The sequence below is a fragment of the Python bivittatus genome, unplaced genomic scaffold (assembly GCF_059951505.1).
Source record: "Python bivittatus isolate LINGU-HERP-01145 unplaced genomic scaffold, Pbiv_v1 ctg000080_np1212, whole genome shotgun sequence".
Taxonomy (NCBI): Eukaryota; Metazoa; Chordata; class Lepidosauria; order Squamata; family Pythonidae; genus Python; species Python bivittatus.
In genome coordinates this window covers 19,862,661-19,888,673 of record NW_028277035.1, presented here as the reverse complement: position 1 = coordinate 19,888,673, position 26,013 = coordinate 19,862,661, and the positions used below count along the sequence as shown (strand labels likewise).

Genomic DNA, 26,013 nt, shown 5'->3' with positions numbered 1-26,013 from the left:
CAAATGAAGAAGTCAAATGAGCTAAAGGGCACTCCAGCTGGCCAATATGGGATCACTCAATTAGCATTCTTGGTTTCCTTGATGACATCAGAGCAATTAGTCTGGTTATTATGACCAGTTTTAAAGACTATCATGTGGTGGTGATCACTCAATTAGCATTCTTGGTTTCCTTGATGACATCAGAGCAATTAGTCTGGTTATTATGACCACTTTTAAAGACTATCATCACTGCAGTACCATAATCTCAACAATATGGGGAAAGAGCCAAGGAGCCAGGACAAAGTGAAAATGCCAGCCAGTGGAAACTGTCCACCATGAAGCTCTTGCATTCACACTGCACAATTCTCCATAGTATTTTCAAATATGTACAGCAGAGCCAGAAGCTAAGAAAGCCCATTGGCCAAAAAGCTATTGCATGATCTTGAGGGTATGAAGCTAATCTGGGAGCAGAGCAAATGAACATATGCTTAATTGCTCATAACCCTAACCCTTTAAAAGAAGTGCTTTAGAATCCATGGGAGCATATATGAAATACCTCTTTACAAGCCTTTAAAGCAGCCTAGCCTTTTCCCAAACTCACATGACTGCATACCCATAGGAATAACTAGGAATAATCATGTGAACCTGGAAAGAGGCACAGTTGCTTTAATAGTTCAAAAGGAGGTGCCTTGTTATTGCTCAAATGTTTGGAAACCTCTTTTGAAAGCTTTTTACAGCCCTAAGAAAAAGTTAAATGTTTGTCAGTTCATACAAAAACTCTCATTACATCCAGAAGTTCAGATAGCTATCATGTTCCACCACTACTTTAATCATGTCTCTACTTCCACATATTGCATACATTTTTATAGCCCGAATGCATTTAGTTCATTCATTCATTCATTCATAAAGAAAAAATTCTTAGAGGCTGATGTTATCAAATCAATATGAAATAACTGTGGGTCAGGTATCCATCCTGAACTAGAATACAAATTAACTTTGGAATGGCAGGATGGTACAATTGCTAATACAAATGAAATCTAACATGGACACTAGATTACAGTGATTTAAAAAAAAACGTTTAAAAGCAGTAAGGAAGACTGAAGTCCACAAGATAGGAGTCCTTTCCATTCTCTATTATTTTGACTTTTTAAAGAATGTTGAGAGTTTCAAACTAGGTAGCTGGAGCTGGGGTAGTACACTGCATGCAACACTGAGAAAGTAGATGAAGAAGTGGATAGCATAATGCATGCAGCGAAAAAAGAGAGATGCAGGTCTGTGCTGATTGTCTTGCACATACATATTAGTAGACACTGACCTGGTGGTCTGAAGCAATCCTGTATCATTCCCAGTTTTCTTATTTATAGCTGTTTGGTCAAAGTCTTTCTCCTCAATTTTCACTGTCTTCTTTCCAGGCTGATCACTTTGTTCTATTGGTGGAAGGGGAACAACATTCACTGACATAACTTGAAGTGAAGTTTTTAGAGCAGCCTTGGTCTCTTTTGTCACTTTCTTGTTTTGAGATGGCGAACAAGAAGATTCACACACAGAATTTCTGATATTTAAGCTGTCTGAAGGCCCATCCCTTGCAACCTTCTTGAGGCTGATCAGGTCTCCCATTAACTCTAGGAAAGAGAACACAAAATTAAACCAGATTAATTCTTTAGAACACAATTCATATAGGGGTGTTTTTTAGCATATACATATACTTTTGTAGTGATACACCGACTCACAAACTTAACAATTAATGGGGACAAAATTGCACACAAAAGTTCTTATTAAAATACAGTTTTCACGATGAGCCACAATTTGCTTCATTCATTCAGAGCAACAAGAGGAAAGAACATTTCAACATTCATCTCACTATAGCATTCCCTAAGATGTTGACATTTACAAGAGCTCATTCGTTTGTTTTTGTTTGTTTGTTTGTTCATTCATTCATTCATTCATTCAGAGACACACACCCATCATATTCCCTTTTAGGATAAACAATGCTAGGATGAGCAGTTTGTGGAAAAAGAGGCAGAAGTAGGGAAAGACTTTAAAGTTAGAAGCTTGAAAAAAAAAGGAAATCTAACTAAATAGTTTCCATGAACTCCATTCACTACATCTTATCGTGTCTTTCTATCCCGGCTAACCATCCTTATTTCTACCACACCCACACAATGATATATTGCTTCTTGTTCTTTAATTTCTCACTCCTCATCAATTCCATCCAACCACCACTTTCTCAGTCTTCGCAACTTATTCACTCCTCCTTCATATATTTGTTTTGTGATTCAATCCTATTTATTTCTGACTGAATCTCCTCACCTGTCCTATTGTTAGTTAAGTAGTTCTCGATGTTTAACAGTCTCCATTTTCTCTTCCTCTGTTGTGTTTTCCTCTCTTCAAGATGTAGTTTAGGTAGAAGTGAAGCTCATGTCTCTCTTAATAAATCTACTTTTTACTTCAAATACAATGAATGTCTGTTAGTATTCACTGACAGCTAAGCTGTGCCCATATTCTGCTTCCAAGACAACTATATATGAGCATGTTATTCTTTTTTAATGGGCATTGTACAACTCAAGTTATTCTCTATTCTTTCAGCACTCTGCTTATGTTCCAAAAGCATATCCTCTGACAAGAGCGCCTGCTGAATACAAATGTCCAACATTTTCCTTGTCAACATTCAACTCTCACTTCCATGTAACAAAGTGGGCTGAACCATACTCTTATACACAATCATTTTCACTTCTTTCAACATACAATCATTCCTCACAACATACCACGTGTTATCTTTTTACTAGCATTTCACATCTTAAAATTCTTCATGTGTTTACTTGTTAGTAAAAATTATAACTTGATCTTTCTTTTTCTCTCTCATCTTCATACAGAAAATTTGCCCCCATTCTGTTCAGTTTTCAGAGCATTATCCCTCTGATAGACAAGCAGAATCTCAATCTCATTTATGTGATTTCTTTCCAATATTCCATTGAGTTGGAAAGATTAACAAGGTAGGGAAAGCATGCACAGCATGGCTTCTGGAATTCTTTGCAACCCTTAATAACAGTCCCTCTCTGGGAAAAAGGGGGAAGACAGGCTTAGAATGGAGCAGCTGCCAACATTTTCAGCTGCTGCCAGTTTGTCTGTCCCACAGTGATAAACTGGAGAATTTTCCCCCGCTATAGCCCCCAACTGGATCCAGACCATTTTTGACCTTGATCTTTCTTTTGCCAACTCTTCCCCCAACATCTAGTTTGATGCCAGTCCATTCTGTTTTCGGAGAATTGTATGGACAGACAGACCAAGTTCTAAGCCCATTTATGCAACTCCAACATTCTACTGGGTTGGAAAGAATAATGAAGGAAATGAGGCCTTCTCCTTGGTGATTTATTAGCTTTTTCACTGCAGCCAACTACAGGACCTGGCAGGCTTTTCTGCTACTGCCCGCAGGCCTGGGAGGAAGGCAGGAGCAGTTCTAGGATTAAACCTTAACAGGCCACTCCTGAGGTTCAGAGACAGAAACAAGGAAAAATCCTTCTGAATGATGGAGCTCTCCGTCTCTGTGCAGGCCTCTTACTGTTGGGAGGGTATGTGAAGATCTCCATGGGAAAAGCTGTGAGTTAGTAATCCCATCAGATCCCTCAGACCTTGGCTGGAAAGACTGAAAATTCTCCACAGTGAGAATTTATTGCCTTCCTTGCATTCCTCAGTGCTCATAACTTTTACTCTTAGCTTTTACTCTTTTAAAGTGTAAGCTGTCTAGAGTCACTCTGAAGTCAAGCTGCCTTTAAATCTAATAAAATAAATAAATAGTTCTGTTTTCATGCAGGAGGGACCGGCAATAGTTAGCCTCTCAATTTACCAAGGGGAAATCACCACAAATTGAGGTATGCAGAGTCTTTGTCAGTCCTCTGCACCAGGTTTTATGATTTCTTAATGAGGATAGATTTCATGTTATCAAGAAAACTAGTTCTTCCTTAGCTTGTGAGTGTTGAAAAAGTCTTATAAATTTTACAGGTAGTCCTCACTTAACAACCAAAATAGGGACCAGAAAATTCATTGTTAAGCGGGGCAGTTGTTAAGCAAGACACACACGATTTTATGACCTTTTTTGCAGTGGTCATTAAGTGAATCACCACAGCCATTAAGTGAATCACATGGTCGTTAAGCAAATCACACAGTTCCCCATTGATTTTGCTTGCTGTAAGGTGGCTGGAAAGGTCGCAAATGACAACCATGTAACCCTGGGACACTGCAACCATCATAAGTGCGAGCTGGTTGCCAAGCGCCCAGATCATGATCACGTGACTGTGGGGGTGCTGCAACAGTTGTAAGTGTGAGGACTGGTTGTAAATACCTTTGTTCAGCACTGCTGTAACTTTAAGTGGTCACTAAATGAATGGTTAAGTGAGGACTACCCGTAATCTGAGGAAAATCTGCTTTTGCAACATTCTGGCTCATGTATAAATGGGTTTGCTTCCTCAGCCATTGACATTTCCTCTTCTTTCCTCCTAAAGAACAGAACCTCAAGTGAAGATTACAATTTGCACCACTTACGCTGACAGACTGTTGACTATCCCTCTGTGATGGACCCTTTGATGGGGCAGCAAAGGTCCATCAATAAGAAGAATTAGAAGAACAGTCCTTCTTGTGTTCCTTGCTCCTATACTGATCAATGTTGGCCAAAATGGAATATTGTTCTAGGTACAGTAGTACCACATGGATCAAACATGTGTTCTTCTTCAGGTGGCTGGAAGAACAAGAGGCAGTGAATGAAAGAAGCTAGGTAACAAGTATGGTGTCCACATCCAGAACTCCAGATGCAATAAAATGCCTTCAGTGATGGGTGATCCCGCTCATGCTAGGATCTGTATTGTCTATTACTCTGAAGAAAACAAGGTAAGTCCAACTGCAGCTCTATCTGGTGCATGATTCACAGATGGCACTCCCTATACAAATGAAGCGGATAGCTCCTGGGGAAAAAGAAGGAATCCACCTTGGCAGGGGGCTGCACTTTCTAAGACTGCTAGTGGTCTGAACCACAATCACATTCCTCCTATGTGTCAGAGAGATCCTTTAAAGTGTGGGATGACAACACTGGGCTGACTACATGCTTTCCAGTTGTGGGGGAAAGTAATAAAAGAGAAAAAAAGAATGAGAAAGCAGCACAGCTCTCAGCAACACTTCACAAACTGGAGCTAAACTGATAACTGGAAAAGAGAGACTGCTATGCATCTTTAACCCCTTAAGCAAGAGGGAGAAGTAACACATTTTCAAGATACATTCCTCCATTGTAAGAAAACAGAAGAGTTTGTGCAGCCTGCTCTATTTGCTGCAATGAATAACCTATATTGTTCCAAGGTTTCTCCCAGGCTTCTGAATCCTCAGCTATGCCCAAACAATACTAAGCAATTCCCAGTTGAGACTATGCAGTGAATGTATAACTCTAAAAGCCTTTAAGAACCTCGGCCAGTTCCCACACTAAAAGGCAGAATACAGATGAAAGAGGTGATTTACTAGGGAACAGGGATAATTACCTTCTGGTTCATATTTGATTTTCAGTTCATCTAGAAGCACACGCAAATTTATGTTCTCACTTTGACAAGCTTCAAGTTGCTTTTCATTTACAAAAAGCTTTCGCTCCATCTCTAAGACTCGCTGACTTTCAAATAAAGCTTTCATCCTCTGTAAAGACAATTCATTCTTCAAATTTTCTTTCTCCTTACTACCCAAAAAAAAAAGAAAAGAAAAAAGAAAAAGTGAGTATTAGAAAACATACAATTGCATAAACTCCAGTATCCTTATTGCAGGTCTCAATTCATTCCATCTTTTTCACTTAACCCACAACTGAACACACAGCATAAGGATTAACTTGTAGTAAAAATGTGTAGAATACAAAGCAAAATTAGCATCCAAAACCATTCAAGAAGATATATACTGCTCTCAATACAAACAGTAATGGCTTTTTGAGCCAGTGGCAATCTGTCACTTACAGGATAGAGCTAGAGTACAGGAAAAATTGGGGCAAAATTGAAGGAAGAGCACAGCTTCATCTGCTGCACCCACTAAAAATATTATGAAAGTTTGAGTCTGGCTGATAAACTAACATCAAGAATTCTGAAAATGGCCAGTGTAAAGTATGATTAAGGTGTTAGTCTCCCTAAGACTAGGGAGGCCCAGCCTTGGGTCCACTCTCAGCTATGGAAACCCAGTAAATACCTTTGAGATAGACACTATCTCTCAGCTTAAGTCTACTGTGTAAGGTAGAGGAAGAGAAGAAAGCAGATAAGAAACATCCAGAATTCTGAACTCTTCAACAGTTCATATTAATATTCTAAAGAAAATAGGTTTTTTAGTTTTTAAAATCACTACTAATCTTCAAAGTGCCGTCCTTTTTGTTGCATGCAAGTAAATTGTTTTTCCTTATTTATTTTTTCATCCTCTGGAAGTTGAATTAGTGGCAGGATAAAGAAGAGAAAATTATTTTTCATGCTATCTGTAGCTTCCTAGTGTACTCTTTCAGGTAGAATGCTTGCACATGGTCATTGGGTTCATATACATCAGGCTAAGCAAATTATGATTTGTTTAGTTTAGCATATTATATGAACTCAGCTCTTCTGTTTTGCAACCCATACTGTGCCCAGCCATTGTAGCTTATTCAATAAACTATGGCTTAATGTGTGACCCTTGGCTGATTCATTCAAGATACTAAGTCTGAATAGGTAATGTATTATGTTGTGGCTAAATTCATACAATATGCTATGCCATAAATCACTGTTTACAAGACATGGTGGCTGATTTCACACACATGCTCCATAGTATTATTTAGTTTCAACTTAATGTGTTACTTAAACTCTGCTATTGTTTCCATGTACCACATAACCAAGATTTTACTCAAGTAGTAAAAGAAGATAGCATTTTAGCAATGGCTATTTTAATCAAGACAGTAACAAAACTCAAGAAAATCTAACAACTTAGCATTTAGAAAAGACTGAGCTAATACTCTAATCCAAATTAATATGCCATGGCTCAATCAGGCTGTCAATTTCCACAATTAGACCTCACAAGACTTACTCTGAATTCTCAAGTTTCATTTGAAGCAAATCAACATAATAGCCACCTTCAAATTCTGCATATTCTGAGGCATTAGACGGTTTCAGTTCTCTTGAGTTCTCAGATACCTTCTGGGTAAACAATTATAATAAAAATTAAAGCTAAATATTGGCCTTTGGTAATTTTAGTTATCTGCTAATGACAAAAAGTTATGGCAACAGATAATATTATTAAAGGAAAAAGTATCCCATTCAAATGTAATAAAAATTATGCTGTATGCTTTGAGGCAAAACATATGAATGTAAAAGAGAATGTATAGATACAGCCATCTCAGAGGAACATTATCAACCTATTAAAGAAATGAACAACTTACATACCAAATAATACCAAATCTATTTTGTTGCTTTTGTGTTTCTTGAAATCAGTCTAGAAAGCACAGCCAGGGAAAAATAGCTATCTCGGGTTCTTATCCCAAAATGGCTTGCTCATTGAATATCAAAGCTTGGCTTTACATCAAATGCAAAGTTGTAGCACCAGTTCTGTCTCTTCTTTATTGTACTTCCTGGAACTGAGATTGACAGAGCAGACTATTGTGTGTACTGTCCATCAGTAATGGAATTTCCCAAGTCCTTCAGTATGATCTATAACAGGGGTGAACAGTGTTTGGGATAGGGATAGAGGTGAAAGCCACCAAAAGTCGTTCTGTGATATCACTGGAAGATGTGTAGCCAAATTTCATTTTTACCCCACTTTTGGGCTTCTCTAAAGCAAATTGCTCCTATTCCATTCTTAAGATCACACTATAAGCTGAAAAACAGAAATTGCACTGTTGTAATTTAGTCATTTTGCCACTGAATATTAGTGATGAAATCTTAGGATCTCACCTCCACCCACTTTCCTGAAACCCTCTGGGTTTAAACACCCTACTTCTACTTCCTTCCTGGGGGTGTGACTTGATAGTTCTTGCTGCCACCACCTACCTGCCAGCGGGTCCCTCACTTGGAATCCTTCCCACTAATCCCAGTGTGTAAAAGAGAAAGGGCCCCCACCCCATGTTACTTTCTGCATAAATTCTTATCCAGGAAATCTATTCTCTTCAGTAGCACATCCTATGTATTTATGGTCAAGTCACTCACTACCATTACATGGTTCCATGTTTGCTGCGTATGCTTACTCTGTGTAACGTTTTCCAGTCTAATTCTATACCATTCCTTGGCCAACTGCCAATAAAGATTTGATAATTTAGTCATGTACCTACCATAGATTTTTCTAATTGTTTCACTTTCATGAGAAGTTCTTCTATTTCACCATTCTTTTGTTGAAGCATGCTTTGTAAACGTTCCAGCTGATCATGCTTCCCTTGCGAACCTTTCATTCTTAGGAGAGTAGCCATCTGTAGCTACAAACCAAACCAGATTTTGCTCAAATTTTTTTTAAACAAACATTCTGTTCTAAAATATATTCAGGCAACCAGTCAGTGCTATGAGATTTAACAGCAGTCCTTGTAAGTATCTGTTTTGTACCAGCTGTAAACATCAATCATGGGTACTGTGGCAAGCTCTTCCTAAGAGTAGTTAAGTTTGCACATCAACCAAAGCTAACACCCTCCTAATATTTCGTAACAACATGGCTTGGTTTACTACATCAGAAACAGTATGGATCAGTGTTTCTCAACCTTGGCAACTTTAAGATGTACAGACTTCAGCTCCCAGAATTCCCCTGCCAGCAGGGAGCTGAAGTCCACACATCTTAAAATTGTCAAGGTTGAGAAACACTAGTGTAGATATTTGTGTCAGGAAGATAATGACACAGTTTTGCTGAGTCATGATTAAAGAATGTGCCATGTACCATTGTTTTTTGTTACAGTATTGGAAGTGAAAAGTAATTTGAGATAGCATTTGTTCTTAGCTTCTTTGAATGCAACTTGTTTCTAGAAAAGCAGCTTTTACATATCAAGTGACATATATGCTACACAGATGAAACAGCGTTGTTATTTAAACATGGTTGCTTTCTTAATTCCATAACTATATCACATCTTAATTCCATAACTGTTTTGTATGTGAAACAGAAATGCTTAGCTATTAGGAAGTATAAAATTCTAGCATAAATGAACTAAAGATTTTTTTCCTATAACCAAACAAATTTTAAATTAACAATACCTTGATTCTTTGCAATTGTTCTCTAGTGAAAGTATGCTGTTTTTGTAGCAACTGATATTTTACTTTCATGCTAATTAGTTGACGCTCCATTTCTACTCTACGGTCCTCTACCTATAATGACAAAAAAAAACCCCACAACTTAAATTGGTTCACATTCTAATGCATGTAATATTTATAGCAAGTCATACAGTTTCCCAGGAAAGCTGGTATAAGAGAAATGACAGTGTATAGACATGATCATATAAGTTGCTTAGAAAGGTAAGTAATGACAGTTAACAACTTTGCCATATTATTTACCAAATCAAAGCCATGTAGGTTCTAGGTATTTGCCAGCTCATTTTAAAAATAACTGCCGAACACAATTGTTTCCACAACACAAGTTTGAAAGAATCTATATTAAGACTTCAGTTAAAATATTTGTTCAAAATATCTGGCATGTGTTTCAAATGAAGAAATACTGTAATTCAAGAGAATTGGTATTGAGAAGTGACTAAATAAAAGAAGGCTTTGAAACTAACAATGGCTTTGTTAGAAATAATATATACTTTTATGAAGATTAGTACCTCAGCAAATAGAGAATTGCCTTGATTGGGAAAATCCAGGGCCTGCTGTAGTGCGTGGTCAAGCTGAACTTGAAGATCTCGGTTCACCTCACGTGCTTTCTGAATTTCAGTCAAAAATGGTTAATTTACCCAAACGAAATACATACTATATATACAGCACAGAGCCCTCCAACCTTTTGGGGCTTGGGGATATTCAGAATTTTGAGAACACATGATGGTGGCATTATATGTCGCAAAACATCAACTTCTAGAATCAAACTGCTGAGATTGCTCCCTGATAGCTTCCCAGGATGCTCTTTTATGCTTTAACTTATTTTAATCCTTTTTCACAGCAGGGAGCCACAGTTCTAAGTAGAGTGCTAGACTGCAGCTACCTATCATTTTATCTTCTATGCCTACACCAGGGTATAGGCAGGTGCAGAAACATTCTTATAAAAAGAATGTAATCCTCCAGGTTGTCATTTTGCTTTGTCCTATACTAGCAAACTTATACTGTTTTTTTTAAAACTAAAAGAGTCCAAGTAAAATACTAGATGGGGCATGAAACCTAGGTAGGACCTAAGGATACGACTATGAACATCTTGGTAACGTTTTTATAACGTTATAAGCTTCCTACTAAGCATCCTAGATTTGTTTTTTTAAGAAAAAAAAATCTCCCTCAAATTTTGCTCAGCTCCTAGTAACTACACAGGTACATCCCTCTAGTTTTCCTTGCAGGAATATGAAAGTGGTTTGCCAGTGCCCTTTTCTAAGGTTCTTTTTCCATCTAGCTTACAGCCTTGAGATTTCCTAATGGTTTTCCATCTAAGTGTTAATCATATCTGATTGTGCTAAACTTTTTTTGGGGCGGGGGGAGGTTTGCTACTCTTATGATCACTGCAACATATATATCACTAACATTGTATAAGACAAAGCACAAGTTTTATCACTAACTAGTTTTGGGGAAAAAAATTAAGCCAGTCTGGTAATTGGAGTGGCAGATCTAAAGAATAGCTTTTGATATTTAAACAATCCTGGAAGAACAAGAATCAAGTTGACAGATGATTGGCTCAATTTATCCTCTCTACAGATTCAAACAAGTATATCCCTAACAAAATAAGTAGTAGCTAACAACACGTCCCCTCAGGTAAAGTCCATAAGAAACAAATCCAGCAACTTGATCAGCAAAGCATCATGCAAGTTTGCCATAGCAAGCCAACTGGCTTCTCACTGCTAAAAACATTTATATTGTAGAACCCTAAACACGGAAAAAGTTATTTCAATAAGTCAACTCTATTTAAACAAATCAATCTTTATTATATTGTTCTCTATTTAGCCCACGATCCTTTTGTCACTATAAATACCAATATAATACATCACCTCTAATGCATTGCAAAAAGAAACAAGATCTTTTTCTTTCTCTTCTTTCTCTTCTTCAAGCCGTGCTACTCGATTCATTAAATTGCTATTTCCAAGTTCCAGCTGTTCTTTACTATATTGCAGATCATGTAACTTGTCTTCCAGGTCTGCCTGTCACAAAATCAATCACCATGTGAATCATTTAACTGGCAGTTCTATTTTCTGACGTATAAACAATTATAGGAACAACAGCCCAATATACAACATTTAATTTCAATTACTTTCTATATTTAAACATGATCAACTATAGATTAGAAGCCAACAGGAAGATTAGCCATCTGCAAATTATCTATAAATTCACAGGACACCTAAGAGTTTCAGGATGAATCTGATGTATACCTTTCCTTCTTCAAGGGACAGCAGCTCAAGTTGAAGACTGAGCACTTCTGAAGACATAGTTTCTTGTACACGTTCTGACATTATGCGTAGTTCTTCTGATTTTGAAGCAATCACATCTTTCAGATGGTCCACTTTATGCTTCAGTTGTTTCTCACTAAGTAATGCTTCATCTAGCTCTGCTTTTAGCTTTTCCACCTATAAAACAATGTATTTTTCAAAGGGGGAAATAACTTTTAGATTTCACTTTCCTTATATACATCCCTCTTCACATTTACCAACATATCCTTGCCCTGATACAGACTTAGAAATCCTTTATCTATTGCATTTACTGTATAACTCATCATTATTCCATTCTAAAACTTAAGAAAGCATGCATAAGCAGGGTCAACAATTTTTTACTAGCTTTGTTGATCAAATCACTGTTTATTAAATAAACTAGCATTTTTAAAAAGACAACATTGTACTTGCCAGAATTTTATACCATATTCCCTAAGGAAGAAGTCTAGAGAGACAAACATGCAGTTGGGTGGCCCTTTTTAAAGATACCATGTAATTTGAAGTAGTATCGTCTTTTCTACCCTATCCCACCCTTTCTGCTCTAAAGCAGGATTTTAAAAATGGAGGACATAGGCTGTATGTTTAAAAAAAAAAAAAAATCCCTCTCACCCCTAAGGGTGGTTTGTGTCTTCCTTGTTCTCAGGTCCTCTACCAGAGGCCTGGGAGTTTGAGGGTTCTGCACAGCCTCTTAGCTGTTCCTAGGACTGCACTCTTCTGGACAGAGAGCTCTGATGTTGTTCCTGGGATCTGTTGGAGCTACTCTCCCAGCTTAGGAGTCACAGCCTCAAGTGCTCCTACCATGACTGGGACCACTTTGGCCTTGACTTTCCACATCCTCTCTAGTTCTTCCTTCAGACCTTGGTACTTCTCCAGCTTCTCATATTCCTTCTTCCTGATGTTGCTGTCATTTGGCACCATGACATCTATCACCACTGCTGTCTTCTGGTCCTTGTCTACTACCACAATGTCTGGCTGATTGCCCAGTACCTGCCTGTCCATCTGGATCTCTGGTCTAAGATCCATAGAATCTTAGCCCTGTTATTATCCACAACCTTCTGTAGAATCTCCCATCTGGACAATGCAAGCAACTTGGTTGTGCCTCTGCATCTTACACTTGGCATGCTGTCTCTGCATCTTACACCGTTATGTGTTGAACTGTCTCTGACACCTCTCTGCACAGTCTGCATCTTGGGCCCTGTCTAGTGTGGTAGACCACTGCTTCTATGGATCTGGTGCTTAATGCCTGTTCTTGTGCTACCTTGATCAGTGCCTCAGTGCTATCTTTTAGTCCAGCCCTTTCCAGCCACTGATAGGATTTCCCAATGTTAGCTACCTCAGCTATCTGTCGATGGTACATCCCATGTAGGGTCTTGTCTTGCCATGGCACTTCTTCTATTTGACTTTCCTATCATGTCTGCTGCTGTCTCAGGCATTCTCTCAGCAGCTCATCTTTGGGTGCCATCTTACTGATGTACTCCTGATGCTCTGGGTTTTATCCAGGACAGTGCCTTTGACACTCACCAGACCCCACCTGCCCTCTTTCCAGATGGTGTACAGTCTCTGGGTGCTGGACTTGGGGTGGAAACCTCCATACATTGTGAGGAGCTTCCAGGTCTTCACATTGGCAGCCTCCATGCCCTCCTTTGGCCAGCTCATTATACCGGCAGGTATATGACGACAGGCAGGGTGTGTGTGTGTTGATGTCATGAATCTTGTTCTTCCCATTAAGCTGGCTCTCTTATCTTATCCTTTGGTGGTACTTGAATGTTGCGGTCTTCCTTGTCTCCTTATTGTGGTTCCCATGTGACTGTGGGATACCAAGGTACTTATAGCTGGTTTGTATGTCTCCTATGTGGCCCACTGGTAGTTCCACCCCATCAGTCTTAACTACCTTTCCTCTCTTTGCCACCATCTGGCCACACTTCACCAGTCCAAATGACATCCCAATGTCCTCCCTGTAGATCCGTGTCAGGTGGATCAGCAAGTTGATGTCTCGTTCACTCTTAGTATACAGGTTGATGTCATCCATGTAGAGGTGGCGGCTGATGGTAGTTCCACTCTTGAACTTGTATCCATATCCAGTCCTTGTAATCTGGCTGAGGGGGCTCAAGCTTATGTAGAACAGCAGCAGGGAGAGTGCATCACCTTGGTACATGCCGCACTTGATGGCCACTTGTGCGAGCTGTCTTGGGTTGACTTCCAGTGTTGTCTTCCACAGTCCCATTGAGTTCTTGAGGAAGGTCCTTAGTGTCCTGTTGACTTTGTATAGCGCCAGGCATTCACAGATCCATGTGTGTGGCACTGAGTCATAGGCTTTCCTGTAGTCAATTCAGGCTGTGCTGAGATTGGTCTGTCTAGACCTTGAACGTTGGGCGACTACTCTATGAGCAACTAGTGTTTTGCCCAATGCCCTTCTTACCTGTGCTCATGTACTGGCCCATATGAACCTGTAGCTTGGCAGTTATGATGCCTGATAGGACTTTACATGTTGTGGGGAAACAGGTTATTGGCCGGTAGTTGGATGGTGCTGTTCCCTTATGGGGGTCTTTCATGATCAGCACTGTCCTTCCTTGTGTTAGCCTGTCTGGGTGGGAGTCTGATAATAGCAGCTGAAGCATTAGGAGATATTGCCCAAAGACCCCTACTGGTAGGGTAGGTACTAGGCAGGATTCGAACCTGGTCTCCCACGTCAAAGAGCGGCGCTCTAACCACTACACTATCAAAACACAGGCTGTACGATATAGCTCAGATACCTCAAAAAGCTTTCCTGCAATCCTATCATGCAGTATGTAATCAAAATTAATAAATAGCAATAAATTAGTATTATAATAACCAGAAAGATACTCCAATTCAGAATAGATTTGTCAACAGGTGTATTATCTCCAGAACATTCTAAAGATGGGAGTTGATCATTATTAGAAAGGAGAAATTATTGTAAATAGCACATTCATCTTATTCTTTGTATAATGCACCTTATTTTTAAGCTCATTTATTTCTCGCCCATGTAATGTTTCCAGTTGCCTACACAGTGCATCCAGCTGTACATTTTGCTGCTGCTTAAGAGCCTCACATTCAAGATTTAAACTTCCCAACATTCGGTTCTTCAATTCTACTTCTCTCTGGAGAGTATATTTTTCTTGTTCAAAATTCTGAAAAAGAAGCATCATGGAGTTATAACAAAGAAAGACACCCGTTATGGAAGCACAGTGGTAAGCGAATGTGCTCACCTTGGCAAAGACTAAAAGGCTGCACATTTCTTTTGTGCACATTTCTTACATGCATCAAAGAAGATTTAGACGCAAAAGCTGCTAGACTGGAACAAGGGGAAAGCATAAGTTCCACTCCCCTTGCTCATGGGGGAAATTAAATAAATATTCAATTATTCATATAATGAATCATATTAATGGGATAGTTAGTTATACTAATAGTTGGGAAAACACGCACAGTTTATATTTAGGAATGTTGGCCATATAGGATAGCAATGTTTTTCTTCATAATGGTATATCCTAATTGTAAATTTAATTATTGGTACACAGGCATTGGAAGAAGAGAAAACTCAGTTTACAGCTAAAGAAGAATATGCAGAATGCTTTCTGTGTGATAGTAACAACCATTAACCTCAGTCTTAATTTATGCAAGACAATTACAATATTCCATTTCAAAACCTTTAAAATTATTACCAATCTGGTCTAGGAAACTATGCAGAAAAACTGTATTTCTTAATGTTAACTATTTCTTTCCACAGCAATAACATTTAGGCTTGTCAGGGAGTACAACTTATCAAGGTAAAAAACAACCTCTTCTACAGTGCTTAAAATTTCACCTCTGTTATGGTGACCATTTCATTTTGCATTTCATCTAGCCGATTCTGCAGCAAGTTTTCGCTTTCCACCAGCTTTAAACCATACTCTGCCGCTTTTCTTCTTTCCTCTTCAGCTTCTTTCAGTTGACACCGAAGATGTGAAATTATGTCTCCATCCGTCTCCATTTTCTTTTAACACTGAAACTATATGTGATATACAATTTTTTTTTAAAAAAATCAAGCTACTATGGGTAAAATCCACATATCTACTTAAATATGGGATTTATAAGACACCCCCCCCCATTCATAATTTATATACTGAAACTTAATCCTATGGATGACCCACAAAGCAAAGGACCCCCACCAACACTGACTGGAGCCAGCCTGGGAGAAAGGAGAACCACCATAACACCATGCCTCCCACTCACAACCCCCTGAGCTGGTCCAAAAGAATACCACGGCTGATGATATCAAAGACTGCTGAGAGATCAAGGAGGGTCAGGAGAGAGGTACTTCCCCCATCTCCAGCCTGCCACAGGTCATTAAAAAGTGTGACCAATGCTGTCTCAGTGCTGTATCCCAGTTTGAAGCCATAGTAAAAAGGGTCCAGATAATCTGTTTCCTCCAAGACCCTCTGAACCTGCAATCCAACCACTTTCTTAACAATTTCCCCTAAAAGATTAAGCAGAGATGTGTTCAACTTTGGGCTGCTCTGTGACAGCCAGATTATTGGCAGCTTCAAAGCCACTCATCTGTAGCACTGCCAACTCATTCAGCTTGTCCACCACTTCTGCAACCACACAGAAATCCCATGCTTAGAAGCTTCCTAGACCAAGAATCACACCACATCCTCAACTGATAGGACATTGTTCTGCAGACTCCATTCATTGGTTCAAGGCATTGTGGCTTATTGTGCCATCCAAGAGGTCAGCAGTCTTCTAAAAACCTTCTTCTTCAAATGCAGACTAACTATACTTTCATAAACCAACTGCAACATCCACTAACCAACAACTCCCATAGCCCTTCCTCAAACAATTTATTAACCTCAGTGCCATATTTAATCAAGACATGTAGGCTGTGTTTGACTAGGTCTTTAAAATACAGGACATCTACAGTTTTAAAATAATTTTATGCTAAATAAATAGCCAATCCATTAATGTATCATATATAAGTATTGCAGTTCTTCCATCATCAGCATGAAGGCAAAGGGTTTCTTATATTTGGGGACACAAATATAATAATTGAGTGAGAAGAACACAGTGGTCTTAGCACTCTTAGCCTGATACTAAATTGCATTAAGATTGGGTTTACAAACTGTGCTATGGTTTACTTAACCACAGTTTACTATCAGTTGGGCTCACATTACATGCAAAGCCAAATACTTTATGGCTTAGGGTGCAGTTGGAATCCTGTCTCATCAATCCATATGCTAATAAATCTCTCATGTCTATAACCTTTAACTGGGTAAAACAGGGCATCATAGGGCAACGATTTTTGAACCAAGGTATCTCAAATGGGCTAACTTATAGAATGTGTCCAAACTCCAGGACCCATGACTCCAGTGGAATTGAAATTTGAGAAATTTGTAGCCACTTCAGCATTGCTGCGCCGTGGTCAGCCCAGGTCATGTGATCATCATGGGTGTATCCCCAACCATGTCCCCTGCGCCTAATTGGTTGGTGGCAAGGCCCGACAGGCAAGCAGTGATTGGCTGCTTTGTAAACGAGGCAGAAATCTGAAATCTCTTAACAGTGGTGGGTGTTGAGGGAAGGACTGGGATGCCTGCTGGCAAGGTAGGGCTGGCAGTCAATGGATGAGCCCACTTCCTCCCTCGAGGGAGGGAGGCCTTGGGGGGACAGAATGAGGAGAGGGGGTGCAGTTTTCCTTTCTGTGGCTCCCTTTGTTCCATCTTCCCCAGCAAAGTGGCAGGCAGTTTCTCAGGTCAGCCAAGGAAGAGGCGGCTTCACCAGGGTTCTCCTGAGGGTTGTGAAGGGAGGGCAAATGGTGCCAACCTATATTATATGAGGGAGGGAGATTTCTGACGTTCCCTGCCAGCTTCTCACAAGTTGCTCACACTCCCACTGCTTTTTTGCCCTTGCTCATTCTGTTTCTCTGTTTAGGTAAGGAAATATCTCTGAAACCACGACCCAACAGGTTGCAGGTTGTCTAGTTCACATTAAAAGATTCCTGGACTTTTAACAAAATGAAAGGCAAGGTGAATGCTTACTCTAGTTGCTAAACTACCAACAGATATCAAATGTTTAAAAACAAGATAGTGGAAAGGTAGGAGAAAGAAAGGGAAACAAAACTTTAGACAAATCCATACAGAACAGAGGTTAGATCACCATATAATTAAATTGCCCAAACAGTACTGCTGATTGTAACTAATTTGAGTCACACCTTCCTAGAAGCTTTGAAAAGCACAGTTAGAAAGTTTATAACAGTAACTTCCCAAAGAAAGTACCAAGTAAATTGCAAAACTAATCCAAACTCAGAGTACGTTAACAGAAAACAAATAACTTTTATCCTGAAATGTAGTATTGGATTTCCAGAGCAATAGGATACAACCCATATGTTTATGTTAGTAACCTAGGCCATGCTAGTTTAAGCATTCCTGCAAATTCTTCAAGTTCTTCTCTTAAAACATTTAATATGTAAAGGATGCAAGTATCCTCTAGATCTATGTTACGTTCATAATAAATTTGATTCTAGGCTGACACCACAAGGGATCAGACTCTGCAGACCTTAATTCCAAAAGAATCCACCCACTCAATTAGCAGAGGCATGATCTGGTAAAACAAAAAAATCCACATTTATCCTGCCACATTAACAATCATGAATTTATCTTTCATCACTATCTCTATCCATTAAAACTGCAAATGAATATTTATATCATAAATGTGATTGATGGCTTTATGAACTTTAAGACTCCGAAATTTTTATTGTCAACAATATTATTATAATGAAAGCTAATCAATATTAGCTGTACTTAAATAATGGCAATGAATGCAAGGGTCTTTATCATTTCTTTCTCGTGATTAAGCTATGTAGCTTCAGTCTGCATAATAACTACATTATGCAGTATCTTTTAGAGCCATCAGTAATGTACAAACATTTTAAACTAGCAGTCAAATAATATTGAGTCAGGTAGTAAACTAAGTAAGAGTTTAATATCCAATAAGAACTCTTACAACATTTTACAACTTCACATAATACAACTATTTATCGCAGGATGCTTAAAACAGAAAATATTTGAAAGTTAAATGCAAATGCACTTGGCAATAAGTAAGCATTACCATATTCCAAAGAATGCTGGGGGGAAAAAAAAAACAAATCTTCTCAGTCCAATAATATTTTGTGAAGAAAAAACTAGAAACTCACCTTCAAGTGCATTCCATTTTATGAAAGTACAAATTTAAACCAAATAAAGCCTTTTAACTAGGAAATCTTTTTATTTTTATCTTGAAGATCTTCGGTTGATTCTGTCACCATCACTACTGGCTTTTAGAATAGCTTTTCTTAAACCACATGGGGAGATAATTGAAATGCAAATCCTTTTCAATCTATTTGTTCACTATTTCCATGGTTGCCAAACCCTATAAGGTTGCCAAAGAACAGTGATTCTCTGTAACTAAGGCCAAACAATTCCAGTCTCATTTCTTTCCAATACTTATCAAGACAACACCATTATACTTAACTTTTAATAGTTACTTTTTGCTCAGTTTTAACAAACTTTAGGGCCTAGTATATTAAATCAATTACACTAATCCTATTAAGGAAAATCAGATATAAAAAATCATACACAACTAGAATATCACAACACTTGAATTTGCATAGAAATTTACTAAGGATATTTTAAAGACGGATCAAAGAACCCTAAGGCTATAATCGTATACCCCTTTACCAGACAGTAAGAACCCCTTAATTCATGCAGACATGAATAAGACTTGCCTGCGGACCTCTTTTAAAGTTAGTACATGGTACTAAAACTTATAGCAATGAGGTTTTACGTAGCTCCAGGTCTTAGGTCAACAAGATGGCACCCACGGGCAGCACTGTATCCTCATCCACTACTCCATTCTTTGCCCCCCCTTCCAGTGGTCCCTTGGAAATGGGCAAGAAACTATTCTAACTTGGGGTGATGAAACCTTTCTTTCTTCCATATGTTCATTTATTTGAAAGGCATTCTAAAGCAGCCTTCTGAGCCAAGCAGAGTTCAGTAGTGGAAGAAATGCCCCATCATAGCCTCAACCTCTTCACTAGTGGGGCATTTTTGCCCATAATTCTTCCCAAGCATCATTCCCTCATCTTCAGTTTCTCAGTTGCTTGATTATCCTTTAGCCTCCTCTACTGATTTGTGCACCTATTTACAATAAACATTTAAATTGAATCATCTTAAGGTCTAAAATGTTGTCTCCATCCAGAAACACGATAATTTCTTGGCTCCAATTTATTTATTTAGATTTTTATTAGCTACTTATCCTAACTGATCAAATTATGATGACCAAACCTAGAAGAAGATTGTGGCCTTGGAATTTTCAAAAGTGGTGTTGGACTTCACAAAAACAGGCACCCCAACTCTATGGTTTTTGTTTGATTTTTCATCCTCCATGCTAATTCTATATACTTTTTTTTGGTACAATAAAAGAAAACAAAAATCCAGGATCTCTCAGCAACAAAACATACTGAGATACACTCCAAACTGTATCTACTTAGCTGGGGCAAACCATTATTTCTTTAGTTGTCTGCCACCATACCAGTTAAGTAGTAGCTTAAGTAGTAGCAGATTGGGTTTACTTGGCTGGGCAAACCCAGTCTGAGAGACCTTTATTGCTTTGCAAGAAGCAAGAAACAGCTTATCTCCTTAGCTTCCTTTACTGCCACTGCTATCTTCCTTGTTTCTACAATATTATCAAAAGTGAGTGAAGATCTCACTAAGGAAGAGATGAGAAAAGGCAGTAATAATTCACCAGGACAAGTGCTGAAAAATGGTTATCCTTCCCCCCCCCCCCCCCCCCCGTGTAATTGTAGCACCCTCCATTCACTTTCTTGGCTTTTTGCTACTTTGCAAGCCACTGCCAAAAACATTTTTCCTGTTCTCTTATCACCCTCCTTGCTTCCTTCCAGTTCTTGAAGAGAAGCAACAGGCTTCTCCAAGCAGGTCAGGAGGAGGGACAACCCAGTTCATGCAGGCAAGCAGCAGCTTCCTTAACATTTACTGTCACTGCCTGGGTTCCCCACTTGTGCCCAGGATGATGTGACCCTGTTGTGGGTATTTATAGAGATCGATGGGGGGGAGGATGGGGGTGTGTGGTGGGAGGGTTGGGGGGGTGTGGGGTTTGGGTTAACGAGTGGCTGCTTGTTTTGGTGTCAGAATATGTGTGTATGATTGAGAAGTTTCCTCCCTTGGCTAGGATGGTGGTTTCTTCTGGCGTGAGCTGGCGTTCCGTCAAATTGATGACAATGCAGGAGGGATCTGACACCAAAACAAGCAGCCATTCATTAACCCAAACCCAACACCCCCCACACACACCCTAACCCCCCCCCACACACACAATCCCCCCCCTCAGATCTCTATAAATACCCACAACAGGGTCACATCATCCTGGGCACAGAGAGAACTGTTCCTGTCTGTGCTCCTGCTCTCTGAAGGTGCTGGTCACAGATGCTGGCGAAACGTTAGGAAACAAAACTTCCAGAACACGGCCACACAGCCCGGAAGACCCACACCAGCCAAAAAAATCTTTCTCCACTCAAATTACTTTCCCCCTCGTCTCAGTAAGGAGGGAGGACTAGGAAAATAATATTTATGTTAATTGAGTTTAGTGAATTATAGGTGGTTAAAGTTGATTTATTTTATAAGTAGAGATTGAAAATAATTTCATTTTACAGCTAGGTGAAGGAAATAAGCTATTCCTATTATTACTGTCAGATTAAGAATTCAATTTTTTATGAGGTTGGGGAGAAGAATGTATTTTACAAGTACACCTGTATTTCATAATTCCTTATATACTAGCATTTATGAAATTTAATCTATTTTAACTTGTTCTGAGCCTAGTCTATGAGTAACACCTTCATTGCAGCCATTTTGAAGATGAATCCCCCAATCATTTCTCAGAACTCCTAATGTGACCTCAAACCTGAAACAGCTTCCTACTTCAATGCAAAGTTATGGCTTCCTCTAGTTAGATTTATTCACTGTCCTTGGTAAAATGACCATCCTGTAAGGGTTCTTAAAGTTACACACTTTCTATTATAATAGTTATCGTGAAAAATGATATTTTTCACTCCAATATTACCACCCTATTTCCCACTTCTATTATAGCATCTTAGTCTAATTATTCTCTTTTTATAAGTATTTATGGTGTATTCCTTAAAACATCATACAGAAGAAAAAAAACCACACAATTATTTGCTTACTACGTGACATACTACATTTGTGTTTGATCCCTGTTGTGTAATTCACCAACTCTTTATTACACCTTAAAAGAACAAATGCAGAGCAGAAACACAATGACAACCCACAATTGTCATGTTTCTCTATATCACCACATTGGCAGGCAAGTCATACTTCCTTTGTAAGTCATAGTTCAGACTAACTTGGATTAAATATAAAAGTTAGAGAACTCTCTAGATAGCCGATTGTGCAATTTTGGATAATCATTTTTCACCTGAAAACTGATTTAAGTTACAAGCATGCTGTATTTATGACATCTTCTTCAAGCTACCATCAAGGCATCTAAAAACATCTTGTCGCCACACAAGATTTTATATAACTATATCACACTCATGCACATATTCTGTGTAGCAAAACAACAATGGAATCCACAAATTTATAGGGAACTTTGTTAACAAATCTAAAATTGTGGTGGCTAGGTTACTAGGACCTTTTCGTAAAAGGCAAAGGTTCTATCCCTGCCCTTATACTTATTTTTCTAAATATGTCCAGCCCAGTTCACCCAGTATCTGAAGAAGGCTCCATTCGAAGCAACCATGCTGCAGAAAGCCCTAGAAGTTTTGGACAGCTAAAGCTATTGCAAAGCTACTTCCTGCCTGCCTCTTTAGTACCAAACAGGGAAGTATGTAAAGCTTGTTTGGCCTGATATATCTGATACAAACCAAGCATCAATGTTTATTTGAACTTTGGAGCAAGGAAACAGGCAGAGATCTTCTGTATGGTAGAACTATGAAGACACTCAGTCCTGAAATGCAGCACAATTGTGTTTATGTTCATTTATCCCTCTCTATCTCCAAGGCTGGGGAAAAGGTTAAAGCTAGTCACTCTTGCCAGTGAAATAATCTCCTCAGTTCCATTTCCTTTCTCTAATTATTTTAGCAACAAACTGAAGGAGTGCAATTCTCCTCTCCAACCATCTGGTACTCCAGCACTCAGGAACTAGAGTATATATTTATACTGTCCTACAAAAACTAGAAGAGATGAAAACAAGTTAGACCAGCAAAAGCAGTATAGGCCTCAATGTCTGCAACCAATGATTTCAAGGTTAAGCATTTTTAAAACATTAAAAAATACAGTGGCAAGAGCTCAGTAGCTGAGTATGTGCTTTAGTACAAAAGAATCAAGATCTAAATCTGCATCTCCAATTCAAGAGAAACTTGAGCAGTATCCTGTAAAATCTCTCTGAGATCTTGCAGGGTAGAAAATATAACTGACATAAGACTTAGCAGAACCAATGGTTGGGCATAGATATCACATTAAGACATATGTTACTTAGAATGTCAGTTTGGTATAGTGGTTAATGTATCAGGCTAGAAACCAGGAGACTGTGGGTTCTAGTCCTGCCTTAGGCACAAAGCCAGCTGGGTAACTTTGGTCAGCCCTAGGAAGAAGGAACAGGCAACACACTTTTGAAAATGTTGCCAAGAAAATGGCAGGAACCTGTCCAGGCAGTCACCAGGAGTCAAAACTGACTTGAAACACAACTTTCCATTTCCTAGACTACTAAGCTATCATTGGCTAAATTTACACCATACCCAAGACAGGGGCTGGCAACGTACGCCCTACATCTGAATCTTTAGTTCCTATTTATTGACCTTCAGTGAACAGTGATTTTTTTTTTACTTTTTTTTTTTTGCTTTATAAATATATTAAATAGGTATAACATGCCTCTGTAAATCAACACACTTATGTAGCACTTTTAAAAACCCCACCACTGCAAGTTCTAGGCCAAAAAAGGTTGCTCAGTCCTGCAGTTAAACCCTAAACTATAATTAAAGCAATTAAAATGGCTGGATTCACACAGCATAGTAACCTGAGGTCAAACAAACCACATTATGAGGAAAAACAGTAGATGGAACAATGCCTGACTCTCAGCAATATTGCTATCTTTTACAAGGCTGCTTTTGTTCTTGCAATTTCTTCCAACAGCTAATAATGTGTCTCTATATAAAATTTTGCATTTAATGGAAAGTACTACAACAGGTCACCCAGTAAAAACCAAACCCAGTCAAAGCTACTAAGAATATCAAGTAAACATGGCACAATAGAATTGCCTTGATGAGAAAATGTGACAGAAATATAAATGAACACATGGTTTTTCTTTTTTCTACAAAATGCATATAAACTCTAAAAGGAAAGGGAAAAAAACAATTATGAACAATTATTTTATTTCAGGTTCAGTAGTTAAGAAGTGCAGAACTATAAAACCTAAAACATGATTGTTCTGAGAGATGCCAGCAGTTTCCCTTCCTCCACAAGCAAGATGCACAACCAGCCTAATGTATCTAACAAGTCACAGGAAACACTGCAACAAATACACATTCACACTAAAGCAGTACATCAATAAGTTTTGTAAACAAACCCCTTAAAGTTCTACCAAACCTCACTAAGTTTTTCAAACATTTCTCATTTGATATTGCTTCTTCAATAGGCTATGGATAATGGCAAATGGCAACAGGACAGGAAGAAAAAGTGAAAAAGGTTACCAGTTAGGATTGTGGGAAACAGATTATGCAAGCCAAAAGGAAATGAAACATTTACAGACATTGCCCCAAACCAAGTCATCTTTAGAATGTTTGTATGTACAGAATTTTTCTATATACATTATAACAATCATACATAGAATTTTTCATATAAAATTCTATGTATAATTATACATATATGGAATTGTATAAATTTCTATAGTTGTATAATTCTATACGTCTATACAATTCTAAATATGTACAGATTTTTTTGCCGGGGGGGAGGGGGGACACTGAGGATGCTGAAGCTATCTGGAAATACCATTCCTGTAGCATACCTCTCCCTTGTGTACTGGTTTCGCCAAGGTCATTCCAATTCTCCTTTTTTTTTTTTAGTATAAGTATCTTTATTGTGGTCAAAGACCAGTACAAAATAAAACTCAGTAGTAAAAAAAACAGGTTACACATAAAAAAGAATAAATCCTAAAATTAATTTGGCTTATCAATTGACACGCCGTGCATTTTGCATATGAAGTAGCAGAATTTAGCTACCTTTAGGGTAAGGGAATCACGGCTGAGAGTAAAAACTGATCAGAATGAGCAGGACATTTGTTTCAAGGGTGGGGTTAACCCTGACTGTATGCCAGCACAGAACAGGTGATATAATAATATCCCCTTTTCTGTTTCTTGCCCTAAACCAGTGGACCATGAAATAATCTAGGTGAGCGCAGGGTTCAGGAATTAGAATTTATTTAGGAAAGGCTGAATCACTGCCCCAAAGCACCGAGAAGCCTCTCCCCCAGGTTTTCTCCTTTCTCCGCGCTGCCCTCCAGATCCAGCAGGCCGCAGCTGCCGCTATTCACGATTCCCTAGAAGGCAGAGGGAGCCCGCCTTTAGCCACACGGAGCGAAAACAGCCCTCGGACAGGAAGAGACGGAAAGAGGAAGCAAAGAACGGCTCAAGTTGAGAGCAACTAACTGCGAGGACAGGAACTGGGGGCTGGCGGGGGGTGAGAATACATAAACGAGAGGAACTTCGCTTTCGGGAGGAAACTTGCTAGGATATAAACGCAGCTGTGGGACTTTCTCCAGCAGAGATACAGCCAGGAAAATAAATTCCGCTCTTTAAAAATTGGCATTTAACGACAGGTAAAGTTTGTTTTCACGTACTGGGTACCGGTAACCAAGAAAAATCTGGAGTCAAAAAAATAAAAGAGGGCTCCTCTTCTTTTGTAGTTATTGCTGCTTATTCTGGCTCTTACTTTTTAAGGGGTGCCCCCGTTATGCGAGGATTTTTGCCGGAAAGCCGGCTGGCACTTACCCGCTTCGCCTTTACCTAAAGGCGCAACAACCTCTGCAAGCCTGCATTTGAATTTTAGTCTCGCAACCCGCGCCCGACGGGTTCAGTCTCGCGATATTTATGACTCCGTCTTAGACAGCGGCTGCGCATGCCCACTAGAGAACGCGCCGCTGACCGCGGGCGAGGTGGAAGCTGTACTGTTTCGCTACCTTTTGGGAGGCAATGCTACAGCGTATTTTGTAAGCCTCACCAGCATAACAACGGGATTTCGGAGGGGAGAAACAAAACTGGTAAAGACCGTGGGCTCAGTTGCCGATTTTGCAAACAGCTTTGCTGCAAGGAAGAAAGTAGAAGTCAGATCCTTGTACTTGTTCATAGGATCTACCTGAAATGACAGTTCAAAATAATGATTACATCCGTGTGCACAGAAAGAGCTATTATAACCAGTGAGATCCAAAGAGCT

General features: G+C 39.0%; 1 protein-coding gene across 2 annotated transcripts in view; it reads right to left on the bottom strand.

The window, feature by feature from the left end:
• Positions 1–25,640, bottom strand: part of SPDL1 (spindle apparatus coiled-coil protein 1) — a 39,356-nt gene extending 13,716 nt beyond the window's left edge. The window contains exons 1-11 of one of the 2 annotated variants that reach the window (XM_088133618.1): positions 25,572–25,640; positions 15,354–15,536; positions 14,503–14,679; positions 11,474–11,668; positions 11,096–11,245; positions 9,737–9,835; positions 9,174–9,284; positions 8,273–8,413; positions 7,036–7,142; positions 5,499–5,686; positions 1,295–1,601 (exon numbers count right to left, since the gene is read on the bottom strand). In XM_088133618.1, coding sequence (XP_087989744.1) covers positions 1,295–1,601; positions 5,499–5,686; positions 7,036–7,142; positions 8,273–8,413; positions 9,174–9,284; positions 9,737–9,835; positions 11,096–11,245; positions 11,474–11,668; positions 14,503–14,679; positions 15,354–15,518 — 1,640 coding nt within the window. In that variant the 5' untranslated portion in view covers positions 15,519–15,536; positions 25,572–25,640. Of the gene's footprint in view, positions 1–1,294; positions 1,602–5,498; positions 5,687–7,035; positions 7,146–8,272; positions 8,414–9,173; positions 9,285–9,736; positions 9,836–11,095; positions 11,246–11,473; positions 11,669–14,502; positions 14,680–15,353; positions 15,537–25,571 lie in introns of both variants that reach the window. The other variant, XM_007434275.4, reaches the window with a different exon arrangement.
• Positions 25,641–26,013: the final 373 nt, after the last annotated feature.